The 16,255-nt window shown below is 51.8% G+C and overlaps 1 protein-coding gene across 6 annotated transcripts in view; it reads left to right on the top strand.

Moving 5' to 3' along the window:
• Positions 1-16,255, top strand: part of TECPR2 (tectonin beta-propeller repeat containing 2) — a 107,930-nt gene that overhangs the window by 50,398 nt on the left and 41,277 nt on the right. For 2 of the 6 annotated variants that reach the window (XM_053224957.1, XM_053224958.1), the window contains 7 exons: positions 746-1,040; positions 3,684-3,857; positions 5,995-6,403; positions 7,306-7,447; positions 10,012-10,252; positions 10,973-11,062; positions 12,615-12,848. In XM_053224957.1, coding sequence (XP_053080932.1) covers positions 746-1,040; positions 3,684-3,857; positions 5,995-6,403; positions 7,306-7,447; positions 10,012-10,252; positions 10,973-11,062; positions 12,615-12,848 — 1,585 coding nt within the window. Of the gene's footprint in view, positions 1-745; positions 1,041-3,683; positions 3,858-5,994; positions 6,404-7,305; positions 7,448-10,011; positions 10,253-10,972; positions 11,063-12,614; positions 12,849-13,543; positions 13,897-16,255 lie in introns of those variants that run through there. The other 4 variants (XM_053224961.1, XM_053224960.1, XM_053224959.1 and 1 more) reach the window with 4 other exon arrangements.

The following is a 16,255-nucleotide window of genomic DNA, read 5'->3' on the forward strand; positions in this document are numbered from 1 at the left end:
GATTGGGAACCTGGCACTCGGAAGACTTCTCCCCCACCTGCTGACAGTCTTCCCCCCATCCCAGTAGCTGGAAAAGCCCAGAAATTTTGTGGCACGTTGGGGAGGAGGTTGAGAAAGACTTGTCACAGGGCGCAGGGCCAGATTGGCAAGGGTCGGGCGCCATTCTCTGTGAAGCAGTTGACTTGCATATTCAAGTGATTGTGCAGGTACATTGATTTCTTCTGCAGTTTCAGAAAACTGTCAAACTGCAACGACTTCATTTAGCTTTGATTTTTAAAAAGAATCCAAGCAGCCAAACTATTGGTCTACAAAATTCTGCCAGGCTGAGCATCTTGGCCAGATTTCCATCAGCCACACGGTGTGCCCCATGTCCAGTGATGGGGACCGTATTTAAAACACTAGGTAGCATATCTGCAAGGATCGGAGGCACGAAATAGCAATTTGCACGCACGTTGTATAAAGCACGGTATGCCTGTGCACAAAGCACCGCATTAGGAAGGTGTTCTCGGATGACACGGTGTTAGCCCGGGATGCTGTGGGGTCCCAGTAGGGGACGGCAACTCCCATTTCAGAGCGCTTGCTTCTCTTCGAGCACGGCCCAAAGACAGCGGGTCCCCGCCTGTCTTCTCGGAGCTCCTCGGCTCTGCGAGCTGAAGGACGCCCTGCATGCTTGGCCTGCTGATGAGAGCATGACAGCACAGCTCTGTCCTCTGCCACAGAACTCACCAGGCTCTGTCCTTGTCAGTTTGCAGAGAGCTGGATGGGGTACTCTGGCCCCGGCTACGGCATACTCAGCCTGGCGGTCTCCGAGAAGTACATCTGGTGCCTGGACTACAAAGGCGGCCTGTTCTGCAGCGCGCTGCCGGGCGCCGGGCTACGCTGGCAGAAGTTCGAAGACGCCGTCCAGCAGGTGGCAGTCTCACCCTCAGGTCAGCCTCCCCGGCTCCCTGCTGGCACCCCTGCAGCCCGCCTCGCACACAGTGGGCCCTGCAGTGGCCCCATCCCTTCGGCAGACCGTCCCGTTCCTCCCGTTCCTGCAGGTTTGGGGGGTTTTCTCCCACAGAACAGGGGTCACTCCATTTGACATCAGTTAACAAATAGAGTAAATGGATGTCTAGTTTGAATTTTTGTTTTGTTTATTAATTGCAGTGGTGACACATGAAATTGTTTTTATAAGCTATACAAATAGCTTGAATTTGGGGGGTATTTTTGAGAGATTAACATACCTCTTATAAAAAGAAAATCTGTTTCAAAAATGAGGGCCTTCGGGCTGATTGAAAAATAAAAGGTGTTTGTTTCCTATTGTTGCTTTAACGCAACTGAACTAATGAAGGTGGGCCTGTGGATGTGTTGGATATGTTCAGATCATTTGGTTTCCTTCCTAGAAATTATTTTTTAATGAGCGATGTGTATGCTTTAGCCAAATAATCTACTCCCTGAGTGTAGAAGAAAAATGTGTTCATTCTCACAAGCCATACTTAGGCTAACCATTTTTAGTGAACCATAGCAGACATTTCCTGAATGAGGTTCGACCAGACTTTCAGCCTGTACTTCCCCTACCTGTCTAGAATCATTTGCTCATCTGTTTTGTCATAATGTTGGCCACTTCACCTATTAGGGGGTAGGTAGGTAGAATAGAAGTATTTCTATGCATTTGCCTCATAGTGACGAACTTATTGTTGGGACATTGGAATAGAAGTCAGACATTGGAGGGACGCCTGGGTGGCTCAGTCTGTTTAGTGTCTGACCCTTGATTTCAGTTCAGGTCTTTTTGTTTGTTTGTTTGTTTGTTTTGAGAGAGAGTGTTCATGAGCGGGGGAGAGGCAGAGAGAGGGAGAATCCCAAGCAGGCTCTGCGTTGTCAGCACAGAGCCCGAAGCAGGGCCTGAACCCACGAACCGTGAGATAATGACCTGTCAGCTCAGGTCTTGATCTCAGGGTTGTGCGTTGGAGCCCCACATTGAGCACTGCACTGGGCATGAAGCCTATTTAAAAAAAAAAAAAAGAAGGAGGAGGAGGAGAAGGAGAAGTCAGACAGTAGAATAGAAATCAGACAAAACGTACTCTGTGGCCTTTGACTCCTCCTCTGTAACTTCAGTGTGCTTTCAGCTGGGTTTCCTTTGACCCTTTCCAGGTCACTGTTTAAAATACTAGTTTGTTCAAGGTTGCTTTGTTTTAGCTCTTTGCTTATTTGAAGATTATTTTTCCTTAGTGGCTGAGACATAGTGTATTTTGTTAGCGGGCCTTATATAACTGTGCGTTTTCATTCTTTCTCTGTCATTCACTTCTGGGTTCATCTCCCCAGCCATCTAAAAGCTTTGGTCCTGTCCTGATTTGGTTGACTACTTTGTGTCTCCAAAACGTTCAGGCCCTCGTTGACCTAGGGAGAGTTCTGTCTCCACCAGCTCAGTGTCTGAGCTGAGGGGCCCTGCAGCCTTCAGGGGGCACCGAGCCCCGTGGCATCCAGGGTGTGCTCCGGGCTCGGCCGTCTGTCCTGCTTTTCTGCTCTTACCTCAACTCCTACTGTCAGACCCTCTGGTCTGGCCTGGCTGTGCTCTGCTGATTCCCTGGTGGTTTCTTACACGTGGCTGCCTGGCCTGTGCTACACCCTCCGTCCACATAGAACACCTGCCTCCTTCCCTCCCCTTCTTCATGTCTTTTCTTTTCTCTTTCTTTTCTTTCAATTGTATTTCAGGAATAAACTTGAATGATTCATCACTTACATGTAACACCCAGTGCTCATCCCTACAAGTGTCCTCCTTAATGCCCATCCCCCACCCTCAGTTTGTTCTCTGTAGTTGAGTCTCTTACTGTCTCCCTCTCTGTTTTTATCTTATTTTTCCTTCCCTTCCCCTATGTCCATCTGTTTTGTTTCTTGAGTTTCATATATGCGTGAAATCATATACATTTGTCTTTCTCTGACTGATTTTGCTTAGCAAATACATTCTAGCTCCATCCACATTGTCACAAATGGCAAGATTTCTTTCTTTTTGAGTGGCAAATAATATTCCAGTGTGTGTGTGTGTGAGAGAGAGAGAGAGAGAGAGAGAGAGGGGAAGAGAAAGAGAGAGGGACAGAGGATCTCAAGCAGGCTCTGCACTGACAGCAGAGATCCCAATGCGGGACTCCAACCCATGAACCACAAGATCACGACCTGAGCCAAAGTCGGACATTGAACCAACTAAGCCACCCAAGGGCCTTCTTCACCTCTGTGTCTCAGAATCCCTTTCTGAGTGAAAAAGGATAGCCCAGCTCAAGTGCTTCTTTTCCGTGCATCTTATCCCCTTAGCTGATCCAGAAATGCCTCCTTTGTGTCCCTGTGGGACTTTTCAACCTCTGGTGGGGCACCAGTTGTGCCTCCTAAGGTAACCGCGTCAGCACTACCACTGCCCAGCTCTGCCTGTCGTCGATATGTTCTCACCTCCAGTCTCCCTAGCAGCCCCGTAAGGAATGGATGAGAAAATGAGGCACGGGGACGCCAGGCGACTCGATGCCCGAAGCCACATGGCTGGTGGGCGGTGGCCAAAGGCTCATCCTTGGCGCTGCGGGCCCTTTCCCCAGTTGGGGTAGAAGCAGAAGGGAGAGAGCGGTTTTAGAAATCTCTCCCCCGACACAACCAGAGTGAAGTTTTTTGTGTGAGTCACAACATTTACTGGATAGTGAATAGCATTTGTATTTCCGCAGGCGCCCTCCTCTGGAAGATTGAACAGAAATCTAACCGAGCTTTTGCTTGTGGAAAAGTGACCATCAAGGGAAAGCGGCACTGGTACGAAGCGCTGCCCCAGGCGGTTTTTGTGGCCCTGAGCGATGACACGGCCTGGATCATCAGGACGAATGGAGACCTATACCTGCAGACAGGTAACTGGAGGCTGTGCTCCAGCGCCCGGCGGTTTGGGGGTAATTGCTTCCTGCCGTCCTTCACTTTGTTAGGGACATGCTTAGAACGGTCGCAATGACTAAGGAGCTAAAAATCAATGTAAATTAAAGCATTTGTGGAAAGACAGTATTTGCCATTGGAATAAATTAGCAATTTCCCGCTATTGACTCACATTCAGCCCAGGACAAATTTAAGGCAAAGATTAATAGGATTAATTAGTGAGATACAGAAACAGATTTTTCTCCTCTGTTCAAGCATTGCCTGTCACACGTGCTACAATATCGAATCTTAGCGGGAAGGAAAATGACATTACAGTCATTTTTTCCTTTAGGTTATGGCTGGATTTTTTTCAGCCAGGTCAAGGCCTGCTTCTGTATACTTGTTCACATGTGAGAGAGAATTTGATCAAAGTAGCAGTTCAACTTCATCCTAATAAACTGCCCTGCGGGAACCTTGAGCTGCTACAGGAGACACAGGGAGACTGGCTTATTAAACACCAAGTGTAACAAGAGTGAGTGTTGGTGTCCTGTCAGCAAAACGGTCTGTGAGTTTCCAAAGGCAGTGTGATTTGCCGGCATCTGCAAAGGATATGGGGCACGGAGCTCTTTTTTGGTCGTCAGGAGGCCATAGTGGATTTACGTAAAGATCGGTCTTCTGACCACTTAATATTGCTGATTTGGAGAGAATGTTTTAATCTGCTGTGAGCCGTCAGCCAGGGATGACTCTCTGAGATTGAAAGCCTTTGCACCTGTGGCTCTCTGTCGCATGTGGGAGGGCCAGCATCCCCGAGAAGCTGCTGCCTGAGCCCTGGTGGTCAGCCTTGCCAGCTTCTGGGCCACCTGCCAGTCCCGGTCTCTCCATCCCAGTTCCTGTGTCTCCCTTCAAATGCAGAGAGCTCTGGAAAGGCAAAGGCATATCCAGTTTCCAAGGGCATTTGAGTTTCGTTCCTGGTGGGGAACAGAGTGCTTGTGGCCTGGGGTTGGGGAGTGGTGGACCAGACCTACCGCGTTAGTCCCTGCGGCTGGCCTGAGTATCTGTGGTGTAGGAAGACCTGCAGGTGACTCTCCTGGTCAAGGACGAGACGTGCCGCCAGGGACGTGGTACACGGGGTGCTTCTGCGATTAGGCGGGGCGCACCCTAAGTTCTCTCAAGCAGCGAGAACTCATCGCAGGCCGACGCCACGGAGGATGGGCTTTTAGTTACCAGCTGCTCTGCCAGCTCCTGAGGACAGGCTCCAGGCTCATGAGACAGGCTACAAGGAGGTGGGGGCAAGAGCCCCGGCCAGGGAGTCAGGGACCCTGAGCTCTGGCCCTGCCGTGGCCTTGCCTTCCATCTAGGGTCCCCCCACCCCCACTCCCGCCAACTAGGTGAGAGCAGGGAGAGGGCCGCTGCCTTGTCAGAGCTGCTCCGCGGAGGGTCAGAGGAGGGGCGGAGGCCTCGGACCCCCGCCGTCGCCAGCGGCTGCCACAGCAGCTCGCTCACCCAGATGCTCTGAGGGGCATGGCCGCAAAGCATGGGAGGGCCTCGGGAGCGGTGCTGCTCCGGGCCTGGGCCTCCTGGCTCAGCCTCTGGCCGTTCTCCTGCTCTGGGCCGTCTTGTTCTTTCCAGACTTCGTAAGATACTTTGGGACGCCGGGATTCCGAGCTGTTGCTCCTTCAGTTTTCTTTTTTTTTTTTTTTAATGTTTATTTATTTTTGATAGAGAGGGCGCCAGAGCATGAACAGGGGAGGGGCAGAGAGAGAGGGAGACACAGAATCTGAAGAAACAGGCTCCAGGCTCTAAGCTGTCAGCACAGAGCCTGACTCGGGGCTGTAACCCATGGACTGTGAGATCATAACCTGAGCCGAAGTCGGACGCTCAACCGACTGAGCCACCCAGGCGCCCCCCCCGCCCCCCCGCTTCAGTTTTCAAAGCGCATCTGCAAACACTTCAGATAGACGCCATACTTAAGCACAATTTCGCCATTTTTTGTTGACTGACCCTTAGAAAGACAAAGTACTTATTACAAAAGAACAGGCAAAATACCGAAAAAAGGAAAAGAAGCAGGCGACAGAATACAAATGAGGTATGAAATCCTCATTGTGTGTTGGGGGGCCTTCCTGTCTGTCTCCCTGGCAGGTCTCAGTGTGGATCGCCCCTGTGCCAGAGCCGTGAAGGTCGACTGTCCATACCCACTGTCCCAGATCACAGCCCGAAACAGCGTGGTGTGGGCGCTGACAGAGCAGAGGGCCCTCCTGTATCGGGAGGGCGTGAGCAGCTTCTGTCCTGAAGGGGAGCAGTGGAAATGTGACATCGTCAGGTATCCGCAGGAAGAGCAGAGACCTCTCCATCGGCTCGCTTGTCGCACCCTCGGTTCTTTGTCTGCTCGACTCCCCTTGAGGCACCCATGTGAGCCCGTCCTGGCCAAGGCTGCTTCTCTGGAGCTCTCCGCGGGGATAGCATTCTCTGGAATTCTCAGGAGCCAGTGTCGGCAGCCTGACCTTGGAGACGCCCTGTGCCTGCCGCTGCCTGGCAGACTGGGCGTCGGGTCAGAGCTCGGTTTTTTGAAATGCTGCTGCCCTCTTGTGTAACCCCGAGCATCACGGCATCCCGAGTCTCTCATGACGGTCTCTGTTCGGCACCACCCAGTGCTGTCGGGTGGTTTCTGTTTACAATCTCGACGGTTTAGGGCCAAATGTTTTTCTTTATTATCATCCTAGTCCGTGGTAATCAGTCTCTGAATTTTAATTCGTTGGGTTACTTGTACCACTCAAAATTTTATTTGCAGACCATCAAATTGTGTTGCTGATTAGAAAAATGAGACTAGGATGCCCTTGGTTTGAACCTAGCAGCCCAGTAAACTTGAGCAGGTAGCTCCTGGGAGCGTCCCTCGGGCTGGGCTGGGCGCTCGAGGGGGTCTGCCCCGAGCCCTCCCCTCCCAGGGCTCCTGCTCCGGGGGAGCCACGTAACCGACTGATGCCAGTTAGCGTAGATGGTCCTAAACCGGGAGTGCAGCCCGGCTGAGCCTCGAAGCTGGTGAGGGCTTCACCAGAGGGGTACGAGGGAGAAGGGCACCGCCCGCAGCGAGACGGTGTGTGCCCAGCTGCTGCCACCCAGCACAGCCTGGCACATGGGGGGCGCCTCCGCTCGCTAGATTGTGCAGGAGGGAGCAGTGGAGGGTGTGGGGCTCCAGGCCTCACGTCCCTTAGGTGCCTGCATTTTCTTGTAGGGTATTTGCTCATCCCTGCCGTCTTCAGTATGTCTTTCAGAAGCTGCCACACATTTAAACAACATAACTGCACAGTAATGTGACTCAAAACTGGACCTTCTGTCCTTGGAACTTGTGGGTGGGGTCCAGACCCAGCCAGGAGACACTTGATTGCCACGTTCCTAGTCACGCTGGGCGCTTGGAGTGTGGGTGCTGACTCCCGTGTTCTCTCCCGTTCCCAGTGAAAGGCAGGCTTTGGAACCTGTCTGTATAACTCTCGGGGACCAGCAGACTCTGTGGGCCCTGGACATCCGAGGAAACCTGTGGTTCAGGACCGGCATCGTTTCCAAGAAGCCTCAGGGAGATGACGACCATTGGTGGCAAGTAGGTACTCAGCTCCAGGGCCACTGGCCAGAGTGTCTCCCCGGGTTGGGAGCTCTGCTCCCCGTTTATAGCCCTTGTCTTCTCCGTAAAGAGACTGGGAAGGTTGGACTGAATTAAGAACACTCACTCTTTACTCTTTGATGAGTTAAACTTCGCTGTATTTGAGCACATTAGAAATATCAAGGGCTTTTCGTTGTAGGAGATAACTTACAAAGCTCTCTTCGCTTAAATTTACAGGCTTTGTTTATTGTTTCTTTTTTTGTTTCGGTGTTGCTTAGCAATTTATCCTCACGTGCTAAACAAGCCCAGGGAAGACCTAGGTAATGATGATGTTTAGGAAGAGCTAGACGGTGGGTTTGGAAACCCAACCTGCAATTCGAATTCATCTCTCTCCGCTTGCTCTCAAGGCCTCTAAGCAGGCAGTGTTTCAACAAAGAAAGGAGAATGTTCCCACGTGTTCCCAGAAAAGGAAACACTCTGCGTCATAGTAGAGTATAAGCAAGCTAACTTTTCGTGACTCGGTCACAGCCAGAGTGGCCTAGAACGTATTTTCAAAGAAGTTGTCCCTTCCCCTCTTTGGTACCGTTCAGTGTAACTATAGCTGCCCTCCCCCCCCCCCCCGCCCCCCGCCCCTCGCCTCCTGCTCCCATCGGCAAGGTTGTTCTGACCCTCAGCAGTTGAAAAATAAGCAATGTCTCTTCAGTGTTTGTCTCCACTGGTTCAGGTTTAAAAAATTTTTTTTAATGTTTATTTAATTTTTTGAGAGAGAGAGAGCGAGCCAGAACATGAGCAGGGGAGGGGCAGAGAGAGAGGGAGACCCAGAATCTGAAGCAGAGGATCCAGGCTCTGAGCTGTCAGCACAGACCTCGACATGAGACTCGATCCCACGAAGTGCGAGATCATGACCTGAGCCGAAGTCAGACGCTTAACCGACTGAGCCACCCAGTCGGGTTGCAAAATAAAACCAGGTTCAGGTTTTATTGTTGCCTCAGACTTGCTGTGTTGAAGGCAGTTCTTTCATTAGTGGCGCTTAGGTCTTTTGAATGAGAATGTGAAAAATAAGTTGTGTTTGCTATTTAATGAGTAAGTATATGTGTACGTATGTCTCTAATTTGATATGCCAGATACTACCTGAGAGGTCGTACAAATGATTTCAAAATATCCTCTCCATGCTTGTAACTGTATTGTATGGTTATACACACACACACACACACACACACACACACACACACTCTGTCTCTCATGTATGTATGTACCCAATTCCATTTTTAAATAACCTAAAGAAAGTTAGATACCATTTACCATAACATTGAGAACCTTATCTTTAGAGAACTTTAATTTGACAGAATCCTCTACGAGGTATTTGGAAGCGTAGTTATTCTAATTACCGTGAAACTGATTTCTCTGTAGCTCTAGAGCCAGCTTTATGTTTGGCTGCTAAACCTTTCTTTTTTTTAATATGCATCTTGCTTATCTGCAAGTGTGGGGTGCTAAGGCAGTCTGTCACCGACTTGCTGCGTGGCCTTGGCGTGTGCACTCCCAAGGAAGAACAGAGCTCGCTGGGCCGGCACACAGCAGTGTGCGTCGTGAACCCCGGAGCTGGGTGCCCAGCGTTCTGTGGGCTGCGATGGAGACCACCCAGCCGGGCCGGCGGAGCGCTTACCGACAGTAGGAAGTGGGGCCGCGGGGTCCTGATGTGGTCTGATGTTCACTTAAACTTCAGTTAGGGCGGCGGCTCATCCTTTCATGGATTTAAAAAAAAAGCAGATTTGTACACTTAAGTACCGAGTGTTGCGGTAATTCCCTTTTTGTTTGGTTTTGTTTATTATAAATTAAGTTCCCTATGATAAATGACGTCCCTTTCACTCGATTGTGTGTGACCTGGGAACGTGGCCTGCACAAGGCTGTCCTAGGAGTAGGGGAGCAACATTCTCTATAATCCAGCCCGACGGGGCAGACGTATACATGACAGTCACAGGGAATCAGATTTTGACCATCTTAGAAAGAACTTTCTCACAACCAGAGCTGCCGAACAGGGAGAGGCTCTCCCCAGAGGCGCCCTGGAGAGTGTCTTTCGGGAATGTCAGAGAAGCAGCTTGCACACGTGAACCAGGGTGTGCCCTTCACGTCCAGGGCAGTCCCAGCTCGTGCTGTTGAACTGGTGTAATAACTGACAGTCCTAGTTTAGACCGTAACCCTACTTACAATACCTAACTTTGAAAGCAAAATCACCCATTCTCACTGATTAGAATGAAAGGCTTTGGGGGCCTGAGGGGGTCACAGGTAATCACAACAGTAATACATGCTATTGTGACGGTCCATATCCTATGAAAACGTAGAAAACAGAAGGGGACGTTTTCTGCCATCCCTCTAAATCCGACCCTCAGAATCAGCTACAGCTGGTGGTCTGGTAGCGTCCTGCCGGCCTTGCTTCGGTGCTGACACAGTGGGCACGTGCACACGTGTGTCAGGTGTTGCCGCACGAGGGCCGAGCCTCACTGTCCGTGCACAGGGGGAGGGCGCTTGTGACTGCTGAGAGCGGGGTGTCTTTCCGTCCCCTCCAGGTGAGCATCACAGACTACGTGGTGTTCGACCAGTGCAGCTTATTCCAGACCATAATCCATGCCACGCACTCGGTGGCCACCGCAGCCCAGGTGCCCGTCGAAAAGGTGGCGGATAAACTGCGCATGGCCTTTTGGTCTCAGCAGCTTCAGTGCCAGCCAAGCCTTCTCGGGGTCAACAACAGTGGCGTCTGGATCTCCTCAGGCAAGAACGAATTCCATGTCGCTAAAGGAAATCTCATCGGTGGGTGAATTACTTGTCTTTTTACGTTGACTTGATTGGCAGCTTCACTTTAAAGCCAGCACTGAAACAAAAGCTTTAAGATCTCCACTTCAGAAGATAATTTGGTGCCAGTGTGTGAAGTGTTTGTAACGGAGGCGTTCTTTATGCTTTGTATCTGTTTCCTTTTTTTTTAATCTGTCGTTCCTGCAACTTGGGTACCAGCATTTGGCTGGTGTGTGATCAGTTTCTACTGGGAATCTGTGATGATATAGAAACGGCAGATGGAGCTCATTTTTATGTTCATAATTTCACATTCAAATGAAAAAGCGCACCCAAACTACAGTGCTCAGTAAGACAGAATAGTCCATTTACTAGAGGAAAAGTTCTTTCACTGTGGGGAATGAAGGCTCTGACGAGATCTGTGAGTGTTGTTAAGAATCCACGTGTACCCACGAGGACTTCGTTTCTGTGAGTGAAGCCCAGCTTTGTGCATTTTTTCCAGCTCACCTCCCTCTGCACATCTCACCCGCCCACCCACCCAGCTGACCCTGGGCAGGACTGGGCTCTGCTTGTCAGCATAGAAAGGAAAAAGGGACTGGCCTCACAGCACCGGTGTGGACCTCCTAATCTAAGGGCACTCTAGAATTAGCTGTAAGAGGTTTGAAAACCAGTTGTCCCGAACCAGAGCTTTGGTGTGTGTGTGTTTTCTTCTTTCTTTAACACACTTCGTATTCCTTCTAGGCACTTACTGGAATAATGTTGTTCCCCGAGGGACAGCTTCTGCAACAAAATGGGCCTTTGTGCTGGCTTCCACTGCTCCCACAAAGGAAGGTTGGTTGAGAAATGTAGTGCATGGGTTGGCTGTTGCAAGGTGAAAGCCATGGTCTGACCATGGCCTTGCTGCAATGGCGTGTGGCTGGGTAGGCCTCAGAGATGGTACAGTGGCTTCATGGACAAGCATCCCTTGTCGGCTGAGCCAAGGCCCCCGAAGCTGGATAGGCCTGACCAGGAGAGAGGGTCTAGTGTGGGGACATCGAGTGAGTCCACAGGCAAAACACCATTTCAAAGGAGAGAAACAATTGGTGTCCCACCAGAGCCACAGCTGGAGACTCCAGCGACATGTCAGGGTCCAGAGCACTGCAGCCAGTGGGCACCAGGGTTCTCTGGGTGTCTTCCCATTTCCCCTTGGGAAGTGTTCCGTCACCTCCCGGTAACCTCTTTCAGCCTGGTTTTCAGCCTCCGGCTAGTTGTGCCGTGTTAGGGCAGGCCTCCCCTGCAGAGGCAGACCTCCTGCAACTCCACTCAGGGCGCCCCTCCCTCCCAGAGCGTGGGGTTTGGAGCTGGGAGAGGCAGTGCAGCTGCCCAGGGAGCTGAGAGCCCAGGCAGTCAGGTAGCCCCGCTGGGAAGCGGCAGAAGGCTCCATCTAGGATCGCCCCGGGGGCGGGACGGGCAGATGTCGAGAGGCCTGTGGTCCAGACAAGACAGCTGGGTAGTCAAGCCGTTAGTCCCACTAGGATTTGGCTAACTTGTCTGTACAGTAAAATGTTTTCTTGCCTGATCACTCTGACCACGGTTCTGAAATCTGTAAGCTCCGAAAAGCATGGGTTCTCTCCTGAGATTGGCACAAATTCATTTGGCAACAAAACCTGACCTGAACCCAACGTGAGGCTGCTTATTTCTGCCACCAATTAGGCCTGTGGCAGGAACAGTACTGCGTTTTGTGGCTGCCTGGCTCCCTGAGGCTGTTACTTAAATTTGTGGCATGCCCAACACCTTAGGCATTCAAAACCCAAAAGTACTTGAATTCTTAAACCTATCTGGCCACAGGTTTTAGACAGTGTGTTCTCACGGAGGTTCTGACTTTCCCAGAGGTTGTCTGCATTTTAAACTGAACCTGTTAAGCCTGAAGGACTGTACAAATGGTGAGGAGGAAGAGAGGGTGAATTTTGAGGAGAGGCTGGGGAGGAGAGGAGGCCCTCCGGCTCCCCAAGCCTCCCTGCCCGCCCACCCCCTCCACCAAGACAAGACTAAAGGAGCTTTGGTTCTGTCTTTCTGAGGAATCGCTGACGTCCCTCCCTCCAGAGCGCCAGGCACAGCCAAATCAAAGACTCTCCAGCCCTTACAGAACATCCGAGGTCGGAGCCACTGAGCCCACTTTGTAGCCTTCATCAGATCTCATAAGCCCTGCTTTCTTTCCTCCCTTTAGAACATCTCAGGCTTGTCTCTTAACTGGCTGGCCATGGGGTGCGCCTGTGACCTCTGATGTAAAGCACACAGAGCGAGCCTGCTGCGCAGCCGCGCTGGGAGCTGTCGGGTGTCGCCTGCCCAGAGGCCGGGGTGCCTTGTGCGTTTCTCCAGTGACGAACATGAACCTTTTCCGCAGGAAGTTCCTTGTGGCTGTGCCAGAGCAGCAAGGACCTGTGCAGCGTCAGCGCCCAGAACGCTCAGTCCCGCCCCTCCACGGTGCAGCTACCTCCCGACGCCGAGATGAGGGCTTACGCCGCCTGCCAGGACGCCCTGTGGGCCCTGGACAGCCTCGGCCAGGTGTTCATCCGGACGCTGTCCAAGAGCTGCCCCACAGGCATGCACTGGACGAGGCTGGACCTTTCCCAGCTAGGTAGGCCCCCGTGGTCAACTTGTGGGAATTCTTTGGCTTTTAATGTTTACTTACTGGAGACAGAAAGCCGGGGAAGGGCAGACAGGTGGGGAAAGGAGAGAGAGAGTCCCAAGCAGGCTCCACGCTGTCAGCGCAGATTCTGACGCAGGGCTCGATGCCACAAACCCTGAGATCATGACCTGAGCCAAAGTCGAGTTAGACGCTTAACCGACTGAGTCACACAGGCACCTCTCAGTTTGTGTGAATTCTTACAGGACATGGTGTAAGTTGCTGGATTTTAGGACATTGATTAGCCCCTCGTGCAGATTAAATGGGCCTCGTCATTTCACAAGGAGCCTCCTCACCCCTTCCAGCTTTGCGGTGCTTGCAGAGCCCAGAAGGAGCGCCTGCTCAGAGCGGGTTTTGCCACCAGAACTTGGCGCTCCCACTCAGCATGGCGCGTGGCTTTGTGTCCTTCAGGTCTTGCGTCAGCACCCGTGTGCCTGTCTCTTCTGCAGCTAGAATAGAGTCCCACAAGCGGGTGTCCTTTCTTTCTCGGGCAGACTGAGGGGATGACGTGCGTCTCCTGACTGTGGCTCTTCTCTTGAGCCTCCCCTCGAGGGCTGCAGGGCGCATGATGCCGTTTATAAATAAGTCATTTGTATTCCAAGAAGCAAGATGATAGAGTGAGCCCACAACATTAGATTATTCTCCAGGCATCTTCTTGATCAACCAGCAGCTTACGTGTGGCTCGTCTGACAGTAGAGACTTGTCTAAAGGTGGAGGCTGCTCCCCCAGAAGGTCCACACGAGCCTTAGGGACACTCGCCCGCCATACGCTTTCCCATCTTGGTCAACAGACAACCAGCGTTTTTTGTGTGGTAGGTGGTAAACTTGAATTGTACCGGCATTTAATATTTGAGAATTCAACCACATGTACTCATTACAAAAAAAAGGAGAGGGGTGCCTGGCCGACTCAGTTGGTAGAGCATCGACTCTGTCTCCTAGTCGTAAGTTCAAGCCCCACGTTGGGCTTAGAGTTTGCTTAAAGTATATTTATATTATATATATATATATATATATATATGTAACATATATATATGTAACATATATATATATACTATATATAATATCTTACATTAAAAAATATACATTGAGATAGGTTTGTATATTATATATATAATATGTATTTGATATGTATTTGATGTTAAAATCTATATATTATATATAATAAAATATATAATATTAGTTTGTGTATATATATATATATATATGTATAATACATATGCAAAGAGAAGGAGAAAGAAGAAAAAAGCAAGGGAGGCCCCATTGCCTGCCTGCCTCCCCAGCAGCCCCCCGCTGTGTCTCCGGCTGCCGGGGGCCTCTCACCCTCCTGTGAAACAGGCTGGGCCTCCACTGGTCTCAGCCCGAGTGGCCCCTGCAAGGTGCCATATAGAGGGGTCATTATTCTTCTGTCCAACAAGACCCCCAAATACCATCCACGTCAACTAAAGAGGCAGGTTGGCTCTCAATTGAGGAAGCAAACTCTGTTCTAAAGCTAAGAATTTTCCAGGGTCATGCTCCCTTCAGCAGCATGTATACTAAAAATAGGAATGTTCCAGGGTCATTTTGATGACTTATGCTTTTGGCCTCATACCCTGTCGTTTGAACCTAATCCCAGCACCGGGGCCGTCACCTTCCAGCTTTTGGGAGTTTGCCAGCCACCATTACCGACGGTGACTGACCAGACCAGGCTGTGGCTGCTTATGGCCCTGAGTGCTGGTGACGGGTGGCCCTCCTGCCTGCCCTCAGAAACCTTGTTGCTGTTCAGAGATCCTACTGGCCTGAGCCTTTCTCTAGCAGCCCCGGCCAGACCAGTCTGGGAGATGCTACCAGCTCCTTCTGGAGGAGGCCAGGGCACGATTTGTCCTGCCACCACTGGATCCCGAAGACTGTGGGAGGCCTTGCTCTTCTGCACAGGCCAGGTGAGGGCAGAGCTGTCCCCCCACAGCATCCCCCCACCCCCACCCCGAGTCCCTCAGAGGATGCCGTCACGCTGGAGTGAATGCGGGGCGGATGGCATTGTGCCAGGCTGTGCTGGCGGGACTGGCTCTGCCCGAGGCCGCCAGGCACCCACAGCTCCCGCCTCCCTTCCGGGGCAGCGAGGTCCTCCTGGCGCCAGCTGCACGAGATCGCGGGTCTCTGAGGTGCCCATGTGAGCTTCGCTGGGGCGGCGGCCATTCTTTCCAGAGAGGAGAAGCTCAGCTTTGCAGGGATTGAGGCTCAGTTTAAGAGAACTCGCCCTGAGCAGGCTCTGGGACCCTGGGCGAACTGATGGGTTCCCTTTGGACCTCAATTCCTCCCCTCCCTAATGGGAACAGCCGTCCCCACCGCAGACAGGTGATGCGGGGAAGCATCCTGCGTAAACGAGAGCTTCTCGGGCAGGTGTCCTGCACAGGGTCCTTGTCGAGCCCACGTTAGCTGCGTCACGCCATAGGCTGGTGGGGGGGAGTCCAACCATGTGCCTGGTGCCTTTCTTGGTCTGAGCTCTAGATTTTGTTTCTTCATCTGGGTTGCCAGCAGACACTGAAATGGTGGACAGAGAATCCTTTTATCATTTTTTGAACGTAGGAGAATGCAGTCCTGAGTTGGTAGACAGCGTGTTGGGGCAGGGGAGGTGGGCATGATGATGTGGGAGTGGTGCCGGCCTCCTGCTGTGCCAAGGTGAGGGGGTGGGGGGTAGGGGGCGGTGAAAGGCTGGCACAGACCACCAGGTGCTGTGTTGCTGGGCTCTCTCCAGGTGTGGTCTGCGTAGCCTGTGGGACAAACAGGTGAGTCAAGCGGTTTATCATTTAAACAGGGGGATGCAGATTTCGAGTTCAGGTGTGTGCTCCCTGCCCTGAGCCTGACGTGCGAGTGTCCTTGGAAGGCTGTCATTGGGCAGCACCCATGGAATAGTAGGAAATAGAAAGTGTGGTGATCTGGGTACCAGTCCTGCCTTGAATTGCTCGCCTGGATTGTTCCTTTACAAGTTGGCCGTGGTGGGTGCTCACAGCAATGAAAGGAAGCACAGCCTCTGCAGGAGTATGACTGCGTGTGAGGACTCTGTCTGAGGATGAAACTCCTCTCTCCCAAATGTCCCCTTTTTCCTGATTTCACTCCTCTGCTCCCATTAAATTCTTCTGGAAAAGGCAGACTCCTCTGTGGCTGTCTGCGGCCAGCACATCAGCAGTGTCTCTTCTGTCTACCTCAGAGGGTCTCCTAGGCCCTGATCCTTGCTTCTCTCCCCGCACTGTCAGGGTCAGAGGCCCCTCCTCAACGCCTGTTCTCCTGCAGGAACCGCCTCATGACGCCAGGCGTGCCCACCCCACCCCCTCTCGCTTGCCAGATCCGTCTTCCCCAGACAGCTCCAGGGGTGGACCCTCAACA

The sequence above is a fragment of the Acinonyx jubatus genome, chromosome B3 (genome assembly GCF_027475565.1).
Source record: "Acinonyx jubatus isolate Ajub_Pintada_27869175 chromosome B3, VMU_Ajub_asm_v1.0, whole genome shotgun sequence".
NCBI lineage: Eukaryota > Metazoa > Chordata > Mammalia > Carnivora > Felidae > Acinonyx > Acinonyx jubatus.